Raw genomic sequence first — 17,047 nt, 5'->3', positions numbered from 1 at the left:
GTTTTTAATAGTACTTAAGGTACCTTAAAATTAAGTTTGTGTTCAAAAATTTTCTTTGTACATTTTTTTGAGAGAGTCGAACTGGGGACTATTTGGAGGGAGTTTTGAAAAGTTTGTATTTCATAGTTATTAGTTTTATGTTAAGTAAATGTTTTTTTTGCAACTGATTATGTGTAGTCTCTTTTATTACATCCCTATGAAGGTCACTGATCACTTTTAGAGCACTGAAATTGCAAACATTAGATATTATAGGTATTTTTCCAGCAGGCGCCTGACAGGCACATTGTATGTGAACTCGTTAGTCCGAATATTGTATGTGACGGAGGGTTAAAAAATATGCCATATGTGCTGATAGGTGTAAATTACAGATTTTAGAGTTTCATTCATCAGTCAAACAGGCATTCCACTAACAGAGGCAAGCCACCCAAAAGCTATAGAGCTACTGAGATCACCCACTTCTCCTGGCATTAGTTGAACATGAAGTTGGGAGAATTTGTACTGTGTGTACCCCCTTCAATGAACAGGAGCCATTGCATCTTAGTGTTTATACCGAGGAAACCTCTGTAACTTTCATTGGCCTTCCATAACATGATTATGGAAAAGAGATTGACTGTTTAATCGCAGCTGGAGGCCCATCAACGGGTCTCAATTCAGACTGTCACTATGGAGCCACCTGATTTCTATTTACACCCTCTGAAAATAGTCTCCATTATAACGACTGGAGCTCCAAGTTCTCTGAACAGACAGAGTAAATGGTAGTTTTCTGGCTACTTACAGGCAGTACAAGAGGGAACAAGTAGCACCCTGCAGTAGTGGCTACCTTATGGACCCTTTTTGCATCCATTTCTAATACATCTGGCAGCGTCTGCTCTTATTAAAAGGATTTCTGATGCCTCAGTAGGATAACTACAATAATTTTAACAAGATATAGTACATGAATGGGAGAATAATTTTAGAAGGAAAGGTTAGGTTTATACAGTGATTGGTTGTGTTTTTTTCCACCCAAAGGCAATAGTGAATTCTTTATGGGTAAATAGAAGAGGACATTTTTTTCCAATTTAGCAGAGATTGGCTACAAAAAATAAACATTTCTTTTTCAAGAAGGAACTGATATACATGATACTGGGAAACCTGTAGCTGTATGGATTCCCATCCCTTTAGACAGTATGATGTTTATGTTAATACAAATCTATATGCCAACATATGGTCATCCATGTTGTCGACATAGCCTAATAAAATGCATCACTATCATATACATCTTCAGAACTTTCCACCTCTAGAAAAGCTATTTGCATGCTAACAGGGTGATAATTTGCATTTAAATAATGATTAAATCATACCTGGTTGGCTTATTGTAAGATAATAAACTTCTATTCTCCCTGCAGCCGCTCACTTCCAGTATATTGTGAGGCACAGGGAGCTGTTAGTCTCCGCATACTATACTATGAGCGTGCTGTAGGCTTTTCCCGCCACATTGACAGCCTAATGTATGTACAGAGGTTCCCTTTAACATGCTCTTCGGTACAATATTAGAAGTAACAAACCTCTATCACTGCATGTTTGATGGTAATGCAGTAAGTAGAACAACTTGAAGCCACAAATCATAGCATTTCATACAAGCACAACTTGATTGCCTCCTTAGAATGATGAATGTTGTGGTTCTTTTCTACAATTGATTGAATACCAAATTATTCTATAAACTGACCTTGACAAACTCTTCTACAATGTTCTTGAAATCAATCTGTAGAAGATTCCCCAGGAAAGGTAGTGGAGTAGGTCCTGGGGGAAGTTTGGATTGTTTTCCTTTTCTTTTGACCCACAGGGTCATCAGGAATGTGAGCATGAAAATAAGCAAAACAGTTCCACAGCCAGGAAGCTCCATATCTGCTGCACAAGCTGTGATTCTGGCTTTCTATGTACTGTGCACAGTAATTCTGGGAGGTTACAGTGCAGTGCTTGTGTAATGTAGCCATACGTCACTATCTGCATGGGAGAAGCCCTTCCCCTATGTAGCAGCAACAAAATGAGTACAATGGAGACTGGATTCTAAGGCTATGTGCACACGTTGCGGATTTTGCTGCGGATCCGCAGCGGATCTGCAGCTGCGGGACCGCAGCAGCTTTCCATGCATTTACAGTACAATGTAAACCTATAGAAAACGCAATCCGCAGTGCCCATGCTGCGGAAAAAAAGCCCGGAAACGCGGATTTGTGCGGATTCCGCAGTGGTTTACACCTGCTCCATAATAGGAATCCGCAGGTGTAAAACCGCAGGTGGAATCCGGACAAATTCTGCATAAAAACCGTGGTAAATCCGCGGTAAATCCACAGGTAAAACGCAGTTCCTTTTACCTGCGGATTTCTGAAATCCGCTGCGGAAAAATCCGCAGCCCTCAAAAATACGTGTGCACATACCCTCAATCTTTCTGGAAGTTGTACAAAGTGTCTTACAGCAGGCACAGAGTTTAAAAAAAACAGGGACAAAAGACCGTGGCATAAAAACTGTAGTGTGAATGTGCATGTCTTCCCTTCTTTGTCTGTACTAAAAGTTGTTTTTTAACAACCTGCAGATGGGGCTGAACACTGAAAGGTAATAACTGCTTTAAGTAATACATCAGTTACATAACGTTGCATAATGAGTGCACGTCTACCCCGCAAAACACACACATACACCAATCATGTACAGTAACATTTTAATTATACAACAGTATTATGGCAACATTTGTTGTGTCAGTCACATATTCATATTTAGGCAAGGGCCACACTTGCAAATACTTATTTTCCACCATAATTTGCAAAATAAATCTTGCAAAATCAGACAAGTAACAGTAACATAGTAACATAGTTAGTAAGGCCGAAAAAAGACATTTGTCCATCCAGTTCAGCCTATATTCCATCATAATAAATCCCCAGATCTACGTCCTTCTACAGAACCTAATAATTGTATGATACAATATTGTTCTGCTCCAGGAAGACATCCAGGCCTCTCTTGAACCCCTCGACTGAGTTCGCCATCACCACCTCCTCAGGCAAGCAATTCCAGATTCTCACTGCCCTAACAGTAAAGAATCCTCTTCTATGTTGGTGGAAAAACCTTCTCTCCTCCAGACGCAAAGAATTCCCCCTTGTGCCTGTCACCTTCCTTGGTATAAACAGATCCTCAGCGAGATATTTGTATTGTCCCCTTATATACTTATACATGGTTATTAGATCGCCCCTCAGTTATCTTTTTTCTAGACTAAATAATCCTAATTTCGCTAATCTATCTGGGTATTGTAGTTCTCCCATCCCCTTTATTAATTTTGTTGCCCTCCTTTATACTCTCTCTAGTTCCATTATATCCTTCCTGAGCACCGGTGCCCAAAACTGGACACAGTACTCCATGTGCGGTCTAACTAGGGATTTGTACAGAGGCAGTATAATGCTCTCATCATGTGTATCCAGACCTCTTTTAATGCACCCCATGATCCTGTTTGCCTTGGCAGCTGCTGCCTGGCACTGGCTGCTCCAGGTAAGTTTATCATTAACTAGGATCCCCAAGTCCTTCTCCCTGTCAGATTTACCCAGTGGTTTCCCGTTCAGTGTGTAATGGTGATATTGATTCCTTCTTCCCATGTGTATAACCTTACATTTATCATTGTTAAACCTCATCTGCCACCTTTCAGCCCAAGTTTCCAACTTATCCAGATCCATCTGTAGCAGAATACTATCTTCTCTTGTATTAACTGCTTTACATAGTTTTGTATCATCTGCAAATATCGATATTTTACTGTGTAAACCTTCTACCAGATCATTAATGAATATATTGAAGAGAACAGGTCCCAATACCTGTGGTACCCCACTGGTGACAGCGACCCAGTTAGAGACTATACCATTTATAACCACCCTCTGCTTTCTATCACTAAGCCAGTTACTAACCCATTTACACACATTTTCCCCCAGACCAAGCATTCTCATTTTGTGTACCAACCTCTTGTGCGGCACGGTATCAAACGCTTTGGAAAAATCGAGATAAACCACGTCCAATGACTCACCGTGGTCTAGCCTATAGCTTACCTCTTCATAAAAACTGATTAGATTGGTTTGACAGGAGCGATTTTTCATAAACCCATGCTGATATGGAGTTAAACAGTTATTCTCATTGAGATAATCCAGAATAACATCCCTCAGAAACCCTTCAAATATTTTACCAACAATAGAGGTTAGACTTACTGGCCTATAATTTCCAGGTTCACTTTTAGAGCCCTTTTTGAATATTGGCACCACATTTGCTATGCGCCAGTCCTGCGGAACAGACCCCGTCGCTATAGAGTCCCTAAAAATAAGAAATAATGGTTTATCTATTACATTACTTAGTTCTCTTAGTACTCGTGGGTGTATGCCATCCGGACCCGGAGATTTATCTATTTTAATCTTATTTAGCCGGTTTCTCACCTCTTCTTGGGTTAGATTGGTGACCCTTAATATAGGGTTTTCATTGTTTCTTGGGATTTCACCTAGCATTTCATTTTCCACTGTGAATACCGTGGAGAAGAAGGTGTTTAATATGTTAGCTTTTTCCTCGTCATCTACAACCATTCTTTCCTCACTATTTTTTAAGGGGCCTACATTTTCAGTTTTTATTCTTTTACTATTGATATAGTTGAAGAACAGTTTGGGATTAGTTTTACTCTCCTTAGCAATGTGCTTCTCTGTTTCCTTTTTGGCAGCTTTAATTAGTTTTTTAGATAAAGTATTTTTCTCCCTATAGTTTTTTAGAGCTTCAATGGTGCCATCCTGCTTTAGTAGTGCAAATGCTTTCTTTTTACTGTTAATTGCCCGTCTTACTTCTTTGTTTAGCCACATTGGGTTTTTCCTATTTCTAGTCCTTTTATTCTCACAAGGTATAAACCGCTTACAGTGCCTATTTAGGATGTTCTTAAACATTTTCCATTTATTATCTGTATTCTTATTTCTGAGGATATTGTCCCAGTCTACCAGATTAAAGGCATCTCTAAGCTGGTCAAACTTTGCCTTCCTAAAGTTCAGTGTTTTTGTGACTCCCTGACAAGTCCCCCTAGTGAAAGACAGGTGAAACTGTACAATATTGTGGTCGCTATTTCCTAGATGCCCGACCACCTGCAGATTTGTTATTCTGTCAGGTCTATTAGATAGTATTAGGTCTAAAAGTGCTGCTCCTCTGGTTGGATTCTGCACCAATTGTGAAAGATAATTTTTCTTGGTTATTAGCAGAAACCTGTTGCCTTTATGGGTTTCACAGGTTTCTGTTTCCCAGTTAATATCCGGGTAGTTAAAGTCCCCCATAACCAGGACCTCATTATGGGTTGCAGACAAGGTGATTTTCTGGATTTGTTTTCTCATTTTGACTCTCATAGTTGTGGTCTACCTATGATGTCAATTACAGACCTCTCTCATCTTTTTAAGTGGGAAAACTTGCACAATTGGTGGTTGACTATCATTTTTTTCCCCACTGTACATAAGGGGTTGTACGCTCCAAATCGATAAGTCTACAGTCACTCTGTGTGACTGCAGACTTATGAATCCTCCCAACACACGCACTGTGCACTGTGGGAATTTGCCGATTTCTGAATGGGGACCGGAAGGCATAGCTCCCAACCATCCCGTATCACATCACGTCAGGGCAAGTCAGAGCTTTTGTCCCAGCTTCTGATACTAACCTCTCTCTGACATCTTCATCAATCCGTAGCTTCTCCTCTTCAGGGCAGGGCCACTTCTCTCTGCTCACTGCATAAATTAACTTATACATTCACTGCTTTTTCGCCTGTGAAGAGAACTCACCAGGACACAAACTCACTTCTACACGTTCACAAGCTGCAGCTCTACCAATAATGTAGATAGGAAAATGTAATCTCCTTTTCAGGCAATGAATCTATGAGTAGAAATGCATTAATTTGCTGTGCAAGTCCAAATGAGTATGCCGATACCCCATATGTGGGGTAAAACTACTGTTTGGGTGCATGGAAGGGCTTGGAAGGGATGGAGTGCTATTTGACATTTAGAGCGCAAAATTGGCTGGAATCATTAGCAGAGAGCCCCTGATGTGCCAAAACAGTGAAAACACCCCACAAGTGACCCCATTTTGGAAAACAGACCCCTCAAGGAATGTATCTCGATGTGTGGTGAGGACCTTGAATCCCCAGGTGCTTCACAGAAGTTTACAACATAGAGCCATGAAAATAAAAAATCACATTTTTCCTACAAAAATCTTTTAGCCCCTTTTTTTATTTTCACAAGGAAAAAATGGACCTCAATATTTGTTGTGGAATTTCTTCTGAGTACACCGATACCACATATGTGGGGGAAAACTACTGTTTGGGCGCATGGCAAGGTTTGGAAGGGAAGGCGTGCCATTTGACTAATTGAATGTACAATTTGCAGAAATCATTACTGGATGCCATGCATTTGGAGAGCCTCTGATGTGCCTAAATAGTGGAAACCCACCACAAATGACCTCATTATTTTTTTTAAAGTAGACCCCTCAAGAAATGTATTTAAATGTGTGATGAGCACTTGGAACCTCCAGATGCTTCACACAAATATATAACGTAGAGTTGTGAAAATAAAAAATATAATTTTTCCACAAACATATTCTTTTAGCCACAATTATTTTATTTTCACAAGGGTAAGAGGAGAAAATGGGCCCACAAATTTGTTGTGCAATTTCTCCTGAGTATGCCGAAATCACATATGTGGGGGAAAACTAGGAAGGAGCACTGTTTGACTTTTTGAAAACAAAATAGCTAGAATCAAAAGCGGATGCCATGTCGCGTTTGGAGAGCCCCTAAGGTGCCAAAACAGTGGAAACCCCCTCACAAGTGACCCAATTTTGAAATCTAGACCCTTCAAGGAATGTATTTAGATGTTTGGTGAGCACTTTGAGCCCCCAAGTGCTGCATCGAAGTTTATAAGGTAGAACCATGAAAATAAATAAAAAATTCTAATTTTTTTCCACAAAAATGTTCTTTTAACCCCAAATTTTTTATTTTCCCAAGGGTAACAGGAGAAAATGTACAGTTTTTTTGTGCAAATTCTGCTAAGTGCTCCTATATCCATATGTGGTCAAAAACTATTTTTGAGTTGCAAAATACTGCCACCTGATGAAGACGGAGCTGTTCCGTCGAAACGCGTTGTGGATTTCAATAAACAAAGAAACTTTTAATCCTTTCATCTGTGTCCTGTGCGCTTCCATGTGACCGGAGTATTTTGCAACTTACAGTTTATTCCTCTCCTGAGGCACCCGGCAGGAGCTGCATCGGACCTTTCTCAATCAACATCTCCCCTGACCGCCAGCCTGGCGCTCCGTTAGCCTGTCCTTTCTGTATCTATTTAAAACTATTTTTGAGGCACAGTGCAAAGCTCAGAATGGAAGACATGCCATATTGGAGTTCAGAATTTGTTGGAAATGGTTTAAGGTAGTGATGGGTCATTCGCGATGGATTCGGTACAAAGAGCCATCTCCCTGCTGTAAACAATGGGATCCAGTACCCCAGTGAGAGCCAGTAATTTCTCTGAATGGCTCTCACTGGGCATAAAATCCCTGTGTCTGGCAGATGTATCTCCGCCCATCGGAACAAAACTCCACCTACTCATCAATTTAATTGGTTACTAGGAAGTGGGTAGAGTTTCTGCCATAGGTGGGTGGGGTTTCTGACCTGTGAACACTTATTTAATAGGGATCCATGTAGGATCCAAAAAGAGTCGGCTCTTTTGGTGAGCAGAGCCATAAGAGCCGGGTCACCAAAAAGAGCCAAACTGCCCATCACTAGGAGGTGCCATGTCACATTGACAGAGCCCCTGAGGTGCCAGAACAGCAGAAACCTTGCATAAGCAATGTCATTTTACAAACATGTGCCTCACAGAAATTTATACCATTGGGCGGTGAAGAAAACATTATTTAATTTTTACCGCTAAAATGATGTTTTAGCACAAAAATTTTCATTTTTATAAGGGCTAATAGCAAAAAATGCACCAATACTCAACATGTAATCAGGAATTATTTTTCAGTCACAGTGCAAAGCTCAGAAAGGAAGAAGAGCCATATTATAGTGTAGATTTTACTGTTACAGTTTGCGGTTGCCAAGAGCCACTGGCAGAGCCCCTGAGGTGCCAGAACAGCAGAACCCCCTATTAGTAACACCATTTTACAAATTACAGTGATCATATTGACTCCACTTGTGTGTCATAGAATTTTATACCATTGGGCAGTGAAGAAAAAATAATTACATTTTTACCCCCAAAAATGGTTTAAGCCCAGATTTTACGTTTTCACATGGAGAAATGGGGAAAATGGCACCAAAATTTGTTCCACAATTTCTTCTGAATCTAGAAATACCCCTTATGTGGCTGTACAGTACCACTTAGCCATACAGAGAGACTTGGGAGGAACGAAACCCTATTTGCCTCCTGCAGAGCAGATTTTTCTAGAATAGTTTGTGGACTCCATATACAGAGCCTCTAAGTGGTAGAAGAGCAAGAATACCCCCCTCAAGTGACCCCATTTTTGTAATTATAACCCTGACAAACATGTGGACTCTAAATGTGGTTTAGGCTCATTGTGGGACTCATAAGGCTAGGGTCACATTGCGTCAGTGCAATCCGTTTAGCGCTAGCGGGTTGCGCTAACGCAATGTTTTTAACGGGGCCGCGTCCCGGGGTCGCGGTAACATCCCCGCTCTCGCAGATCCCCGATCTGCGAGAGCGGGGAACGGACCGCGGGCGCGCCTCGGACGCTGCGCCAGGAAACACCGGCACGTCGCTAGCGCGTGCCGAACATGGCAAGCGCTAGTGCTGCGCGTTCCCATTGCCGTGAATGGGCGCGCTAACGGACGCGTTGCACGGCGTTAATTTCGCCGTGCAACGCTGTCCGTTAGCGCGTTCCCATTAACGCAATGGGAACCTAGCCTAAGGGAAGGGGCATTTGCACTTGGGAGCACAGAATTTGCTGAATTTCTTTTAGAGGGGGCGAGAAACCATAGTGCTTTTCCACTGCCTTTTTACTACCAGTAACGTAGAAGCTTTCTATATTTCTATTAACAGAATACAGACCTAAGTGGGGACTTGCTTTTTTGTGGATTGAGTTGAAGCTTTTAGTAATATAGTAATATAGTTATTAAGGTTGAAGGAAGACTTTAAGTCCATATAGTTCAACCCATAGTCTAACCTAACATGCCCTAACATGTTGATCCAGGCAAAAAAAAACACGTGGAAAAGAGTAAGCTCCACACTGGGGAAAAAAATTCCTTCCCGACTCCACATACGGTAATCAGACTAGTTCCCTGGATCAACACCCTAACAAGGAATCTAGTATATATACCCTGTAACATTATACTTTTCAAGAAAGGCATCCAGTCTCCCCTTAAATTTAAGTAATGAATCACTCATTACAACATCATATGGCAGAGAGTTCCATAGTCTAACTGCTCTTACAGTAAAGAATCCGCGTCTGTTATTATGCTTAAACCTTCTTTCCTCCAGACGTAGAGGATGCCCCCTTGTCCCTATCTCAGGTCTATGATTAAAAAGATCATCAGAAAGGTCTTTGTACTGTCCCCTCATAGATTTATACATTAACATAAGATCACCCCTTAGTCTTTGTTTTTCCAAACTAAATAGCCCCAACTGTAATAACCTATCTTTGTATTGCAGACCCCGCAGTACTCTAATAACCTTGGTCGCTTTTCCCTGCACCCGCTCTAGTTCAGCTATGTCTTTCTTATGCATCGGAGACCAGAACTATGCACAGTATTCTAAGTGTGGTCGAACTAGTGACTTGTATAGAGGTAAAATTATGTTCTCCTCATTAAAGCTCATTTGCCATTTATCAGCCCATGCTTCTAGTTTACATAAATCATCCTATAATATAAAATTGTCCTCCTCTGTATTGATTAACATGCAGAGTTTAGTATCATCTGCAAATATTGAAATTCCCCTCTGTATGCCCCTACCCGAGTTCAGTTTTTGTCCCCTTTTTGAGTATTGGCACCACATTTGCTATACACCAGTCCTGTGGTAAGACCCTGTTACTATGGACTCTTTAAAGATTAAAAATAATGGTCTATCAATGACTGTGTCACGGTCAGATGTGGCCCCGCCCATAGACGCCCCCAAGCCGACCACCCTCAGAAGGCATGGGGCGCGCGTCCCCCGGGGACACAATACGGGCCCTTTATACCGCAGAGGGGACCCGGGCCTACCCGATCTAGGGGAGGGCAGAGACCGGGGTTCTGTGGCAGCTGAGCATGTGGCAAGGAACGAGACACGTAGGACTTGATTACACCGCACAACTTCAAGTATAGAGAAAGTAATGTTTACTAAAGTCACACAGTACATAAACCAAAACATGACGATGTCAGGCTCCCGATTCCACACCTCCAGAAGGGTACCACCCAGTGGACCCCAAGGCACCAACGGATCACTGAGGCACACATAGGCAGGACATCAGGACACAGGCAGGACATCAGGGTACATGAGGACATCAGGACGCAGGCAAGACATCAGGATACAGACAGGACATCAGGACATCTGGACTCAGGAAAGACCTCAGGACATCTGGACACAGGCAGGGCATCAGGACACAGAAATACTGGAAAGACATCTGGGACACTGGTGTGGCAGCCCAGGTCATTAGCTGGAGCTGGGACACTGGTGTGGCAGCCCAGGTACTCAGTTACATCAGGATATTGGACACAGGGAGGATATCAGGACACAGGCATGGTTACCGGCAGACATCAGACAGAAGTCGTTTGGTTCCGGACATCCGACACGACCTACAGGGATCACCAGTCATCAGGCTCCAAGCTCCAGGCCGCAGTCATCAGGTTCCAGACTGCAGTCGTCAGGCTCCAGGCATCGGACCTAGGAAGGAACTCAAGTGTGATGGTGCAAGCACCGCCGTACTGGACGTGAGCCAGACGGGGTTAACACCGCATGGTAGTCAGAGCACAGAGTAGTAGATGCTCAGCAGAAACACCGGTTTCAAGAGACTCATAGTCACTGGGAGTGAGGCTCCAGGTGTAGGGGGATTCCAGGAACATAATCACAGCAGACACGGTTCAGACAGGTTCAGGTACAGGACAGGATCAAGGATTTGGGCCTCGATATACCCCCTCGAGGACAGGTGCCAGAACAGGACAAAACAGGAATCAAGGCAAGGACTTTGGTACCAAAACATAGAGAGGAGAGGTGCAGGAACACAAACACACATAGCAAAGTTCAGGAGCTTTGAGATTGGCTCAGGCCCCACCCATAGGGCAAGGGAACTTTATATAGGAGCTGCCCCTCAGTAATCGGCTAGGGACAGCATTTCAAGTACACACCCTAACCCTGATAAAAGCAGGGGAGGTGTGGCCACACACGCCCTAAGCACAAACAGAAACCATTACAGCACAAACAGTGCAGTAACTGAGGCTCAGGGCACCTGGCTGAGACTGCAAGCACTGATACTGACTGATGTGGAAAGTCATGCACTACCTGCAAATGACCTCGCAACCCGCGGACAGCCTCCACAGCAGAAACCAGGGACCACAAATGAGAAAGGTCATGCAATAGAAGAGACCTAACCACCATGTACGGCTGCACAGCAGAGCAGGGAACTGAAAAGGCTCCATCCAGGTAACAGCCAACAGTATCCCAGCACAAATTAGGGGGAAAAGAGTAAAGGGTTAAAGCAAACATATGCATTGTCATGCCGAAAACAGACAGAACGGCATGACAGACTGTACTTAATTCCTGCAGTACTCGGGGGTGTATCCCACCTGGGCCCAGAGATTTGTCAATTTTAGTGATTTTTAGACGCCGATGTACAGTCATGGACAAAAATTTTGAGAATGAGACAAATATTAATTTTTTCCAAAGTCTACTGCTTCATTTTTTCTAATGGCAATTTGCATATACTCCTGAATGTCAGAGTGATCAGCTTAACAGCAATTACTGTACTTGCAAAGTCAATATTTGCCCAGAAAATGAACTTTAACCCCCAAAACACATTTCAACATCATTGCAGTCCTGCCTTAAAAGGAGCAGCTAACATCGTTTTAGTGATTGATCCATTAACACAGGTGTGGGTGTTGATGAGGACAGGGCTGGCGATCAATCAGTCATGATTAAGTAAGAATGACATCACTGGACACTTTAAAAGGAGGCTGGTGCTTGGTATCATTGTTTCTCTTCAGTTAACCATGGTTATCTCCAAAGAAACACGTGCAGCCATCATTGCACTGCACAAAAATGGCCTAACAGGGAAGAGTATCGCAGCTACAAAGATTGCACCTCAGTCAACAATCTATCGCATCATCAAGAACTTCAAGGAGAGAGCTTCCATTGTTGTCAAAAAGGCTCCAGGGCGCCCAGGAAAGACCAGCAAGTGCCAGGACCGTATCTTAAAACTGTTTCAACTGAGGGATCGGACTACCAGCAGTGCCGAGCTTGCTCAGGAATGGCAGCAGGCTGGTGTGAGTGCTTCTGCACGCACTGTGAGGCGGAGACTCTTTGAGCAAGGCCTGGTTTCAAGGAGGGCAGCAAAGAAGCCACTTCTCTCCAGAAAAAACATCAGGGACCGACTGATATTCTGCAAAAGGTACAGGGAGTGGACTGCTGAGGACTGGGGCAAAGTCATTTTCTCTGATGAATCCCCTTTTCGATTGTTTGGGACATCCGGAAAACAGCTTATTCGGAGAAGAAGAGATGAGCGCTACCACCAGTCTTGTCTCATGCCAACTGTAAAGCATCCTGAAACCATTCATGTGTGGGGTTGCTTCTCAGCCAAGGGAATCGGCTCACTCACAATCTTGCCTCAAAACACAGCCATGAATAAAGAATGGTACCAGAATGTCCTCCAAGAGCAACTTCTCCCAACCGTCCAAGAGCAGTTTGGCGCCCAACAATGCCTTTTCCAGCATGATGGAGCACCTTCCCATAAAGCAAAGGTGATACCTAAATGGCTCATGGAACAAAACATAGAGATTTTGGGTCCATGGCCTGGAAACTCCCCAGATCTTAATCCCATTGAGAACTTGTGGTCAATCATCAAGAGACGGGTGGACAAACAAAAACTAACAAATTCTGACAAAATGCAAGCATTGATTATGCAAGAATGGACTGCTATCAGTCAGGATTTGGTCCAGAAGTTGATTGAGAGCATGCCAGGGAGAATTGCAGAGGTCTTGAAGAAGAAGGGTCAACACTGCAAATATTGACTTGCTGCATTAACTCATTCTAACTGTCAATATAACCTATTGGTACTCATAATATGATTGCAATTATATTTCTGTATGTGATATAAACATCAGACAAAAACTAATAAAAACCAGAGGGCAGCAGATCATGTGAAAATATAGTTTTGGTGTCATTCTCAAAAATTTTGGCCATGACTGTAGTTCCTTCTGGGTTAAGCAGGTGACATTCAATGGGGAATTTTTGTTATCACTGATCATATTGTCTGCCATGGAATTTTCTTGTGTAAATACTGATGAAAAAAAGTCATTTAGCATATTGGCTTTTTCCTCCACCATTTCACCCAGACTATTTTTAAGGGTGCCAACACTATCATTTTTTAGTTTCTTACTATTTACGTAGTTAAAGAATATTTTGGGATTATTTTTACTCTCTCTGGCAATGAGTCTCTCTGTCTCAATCTATGCTGCCTTGATTTGCTTTTTGCAGAATTTTTTTAATTTTCTGTATTTATTTAATGAATCATCTCAACCTACTTCCTTTAATTCTCTAAATGCCTTCTTTTTGTCAATTATTGCACCCCTTACAGCTCTATTTAGCCATATTGGTTTCCTCCTATTTCTAGCATGTTTATTCCCATACGGCATATACTGTGCACAGGTCCTATCCAGGATGCTAATAAATGTCTCCCATTTTCTTTGTGTATTTTTATGTCTTAGGATATCGTCCCAGTTAATTGCACTAAGATGATCTCTCATCCGTTGGAAATTTGCCCTCTTGAAGTTTAGTGTCCTTGTAACCCCTCTACTACACATCTTATTAAAGGATACATGAAAACTTATTATTTTGTGATCACTATTCCCCAAGTGACCCCCAACCCTTATATTTGCTATGTAGTCTGGCCTGTTGGTTAATATTAGGTCTAGCAGTGCCCCCCTTCTTGTTGGGTCCTGAACCAGTTGTGAAAGGTAATTGTCTCTCATAGTTGTCAAAAACCGATTACCTTTGCTGGAACTGCAGGTTTCTGTTCCCCAATCTATTTCACGGTAGTTGAAGCCCCAATAATAATGACTTCTCCTTTAGTCGCAGTTTCATCTATTTGCTTTATGAGGATATTCTCCATTGCTTCCATTATTTTTGGAGACTTATAACAAACCCATATCAGTAATTTTTTTTTTTCTCCTCCCCTTATCTCCACCAACAGGGACTCTACATTTTCATTAGATTCACCTATATTATCACGCAGGATTGGTTTTAAGGATGATTTTACTTATAGAGACAACCCCTCCACCTCGCTTATCCGTTCGGTCATTTCTGAACAGACTATAACCCTGCAAGTTAACAGCCCAGTCATGACTCTTATCCAGCCATGTCTCAGATATCCCCACCATGCCATAATTATGCTCCACCATTAATTCTAATTTGTCCATTTTGTTGGCCAGGCTTCTGGCATTAGTATACATACATTTTATGTATCTCTCTGCACCTCTATTCTTTCTTCTATCTGCACTATCTTCCCCTCCTATAAAATGAATACCCTCCCCCCCCCCCATTCCCTAGTTTAAACACTCCTCCAACCTTTTGTTGGGAACTTTCTACATAACATTTTGGATCACATTTATCCTGTGCTCTGCACTGAGCACTTACATCAGGGTTTCCATCTAAATCTCCGAATGACGTTCTTCAGATGAAACCTCCCCAAGGGATCCATTCACGATAATGAGGCAGCAGAATTACTCTGGACTCCGACTGGCTTCTGTTCAGTGGTATCTTTCTTTTCAGAAGTGTGCAAAACTGTGCTCGACTGCACCTTTATGCACACCTAAAAAAATACATGCCACTGGATGATAGGCCAGATGGCATCCACCGTGTTTCCATCAGCCTCATCATAGGAAATCTTCCATTGGGGGTTCCGTCTGAATGACATATTTCAGAGATTTATATTTGACTCCTCGTGCTTTTCCTAATGACTTCCCTTTCTTTTCTGTACCTTTTCTGCCATAATTTGTAAAACATTTTCAATAAAAACATTTTGAACAACAAATTAGCCTTTATGAATATTTTTTACTACAGGCCAAAATATACTTATTAAAATATTTTTATATGAACAGTAAATCCTATAACACGTGATTAGTTATTACTCCAAGTACAATTAGTTTTTATCAATGGTTTGTGACAATATTGTCAGTGCATTTTATCCTATTGTTTTTTTTATTTATTTATTTTAGGGGCCTAATAGGAGTGCATTGGTTTTTTTTAACTTGCCACTAATAGGTCTATTGAGACAAAGATTGCATTCAATAATGTTGTGAAATACATGGCCCAGTTCATGGTGAGCTGTTGTATTCTATACAATAGAAATCTCAGAGAATTCTGGAACAGCGCATGGAGGTGCACACCACTCTTCAAACACTTCAGATACATGGAGAGGCATGTTTTTAATGTTTACTCTGTTTTGATATTTATCAACTTTTATAAATTGTTTTAAAATAGAAGGTATATTTAGGTAAACTTTTATTGTAAAATGTATTACTAATAATAAAAAATTATGACAATCTTTCAATAACCATTGCATTATATCCAGGCTGCAGCTGCACATATATTTTAGTACATTGGTCAGTATCATCAGTATCATGATCATTAATGATATGTCCCTAAAGAGATGTGAATACCAAACTGCTTGAGATATCTTTTATAATAGTCGTTAATGGGTTACATATATATCTAATTTATAAGTTTTCATGTTTCATGTTTAGGTTTCTTGTATAAGACAAAAATGTACCCAAGGGTCAGTAACAAGATTACTGAATTATTTAAAAGTGGAGTCACGAAGAAATGAGAAATTAAAAAATGATTAGATAAGTTTGTCCGTCATGAACTGTTTGTGCGACAGGAATTTCCAATGGACTAAAGAAGAAGATTTTTCTCTACCATGAAATATATGGATAATATAGTGAGACAGTCTACCAAAGAAGGAAGAAGTTTGGTTATTGACCAGAACACTGTGCTAGAGCTGGTTTCCCACTGGAAAGAAGAAAATCTGGAATGAATACAGATTGCATTGTCGTAGTCATAGTGTTAATGAGGAAGGCAAAACAACAAACAAATTTCTTCTTGACATTGGTATGGTCAACCCTCGTAGGGTGCCTAACCTTTTCCAGCCGCCCGGACCCGAAGATTCCCCCCCTCCCCCTTTAAACCCATAAACGACACCAAAGCCATTGTTGGATAAATTTGGCCACAGCAGCCTTTATTAAACAAACAAAATTAACATTACATAAATAACCATGAATAAATAAATCGGGGGTGGGTCCTTGAAGCTTGAAATCTGGCGATTAAACAAACCGTAACAAACAGTGGACGAACCAACCGTAACTAACTCCCAGCCGTTACCCCCTGGCCCAGGAGCACCAAATCACCCCGAAGGGTGCCATCGTCCACTGAACCCCTGAGGATCAAGCCACCGCTGGGCCAAATCCCCCCAAAATCACCAGACCAAATAACCACCACATAAGACCAACTGAGGAATCCATATACCCACGGACCCCCAAGCGCAATTTAGCACCAATTTCAAGGACCCCTCCCAACCGCCACAATGAGGGTCTCTTGACCCCTCAAAGACCCGAGACCCCACCACACCGAATTGCCATGGTCCTCTCGATACCTTGCTGTAAACCGAGTGCCCATAAATCAATACCCACAGCGTTTAGGTGCACACCGTCACCCAACAAAAATTCCTCGTCCCCGTCCTCCAGCTCCACATGCCGCACCGCCACTCCCCCATTCCGCTGTACAAAACCGGACACAGCTTGATTAAGTTTGATCCGAGCCTTATTAATCTTAACAAACGATCTCGC

General features: G+C 41.9%; 1 protein-coding gene across 2 annotated transcripts in view; it reads right to left on the bottom strand.

The window, feature by feature from the left end:
- LOC138642238 (cytochrome P450 2C20-like) overlaps positions 1 to 1,915 on the bottom strand; it is a 126,825-nt gene extending 124,910 nt beyond the window's left edge. For both annotated transcript variants that reach the window (XM_069730290.1, XM_069730289.1), the window contains exon 1: positions 1,706 to 1,915. In XM_069730290.1, coding sequence (XP_069586391.1) covers positions 1,706 to 1,882 — 177 coding nt within the window. In that variant the 5' untranslated portion in view covers positions 1,883 to 1,915. The remainder of the gene's footprint in view (positions 1 to 1,705) is intronic.
- Between the last annotated feature and the right edge of the window lie 15,132 nt (positions 1,916 to 17,047).

Source organism: Ranitomeya imitator, chromosome 6 (genome assembly GCF_032444005.1).
Source record: "Ranitomeya imitator isolate aRanImi1 chromosome 6, aRanImi1.pri, whole genome shotgun sequence".
In the NCBI taxonomy this organism is placed as follows: domain Eukaryota; kingdom Metazoa; phylum Chordata; class Amphibia; order Anura; family Dendrobatidae; genus Ranitomeya; species Ranitomeya imitator.
The sequence above is the reverse complement of the archived record's forward strand: the minus strand, read 5'-3'. Positions and strand labels throughout refer to the sequence as shown.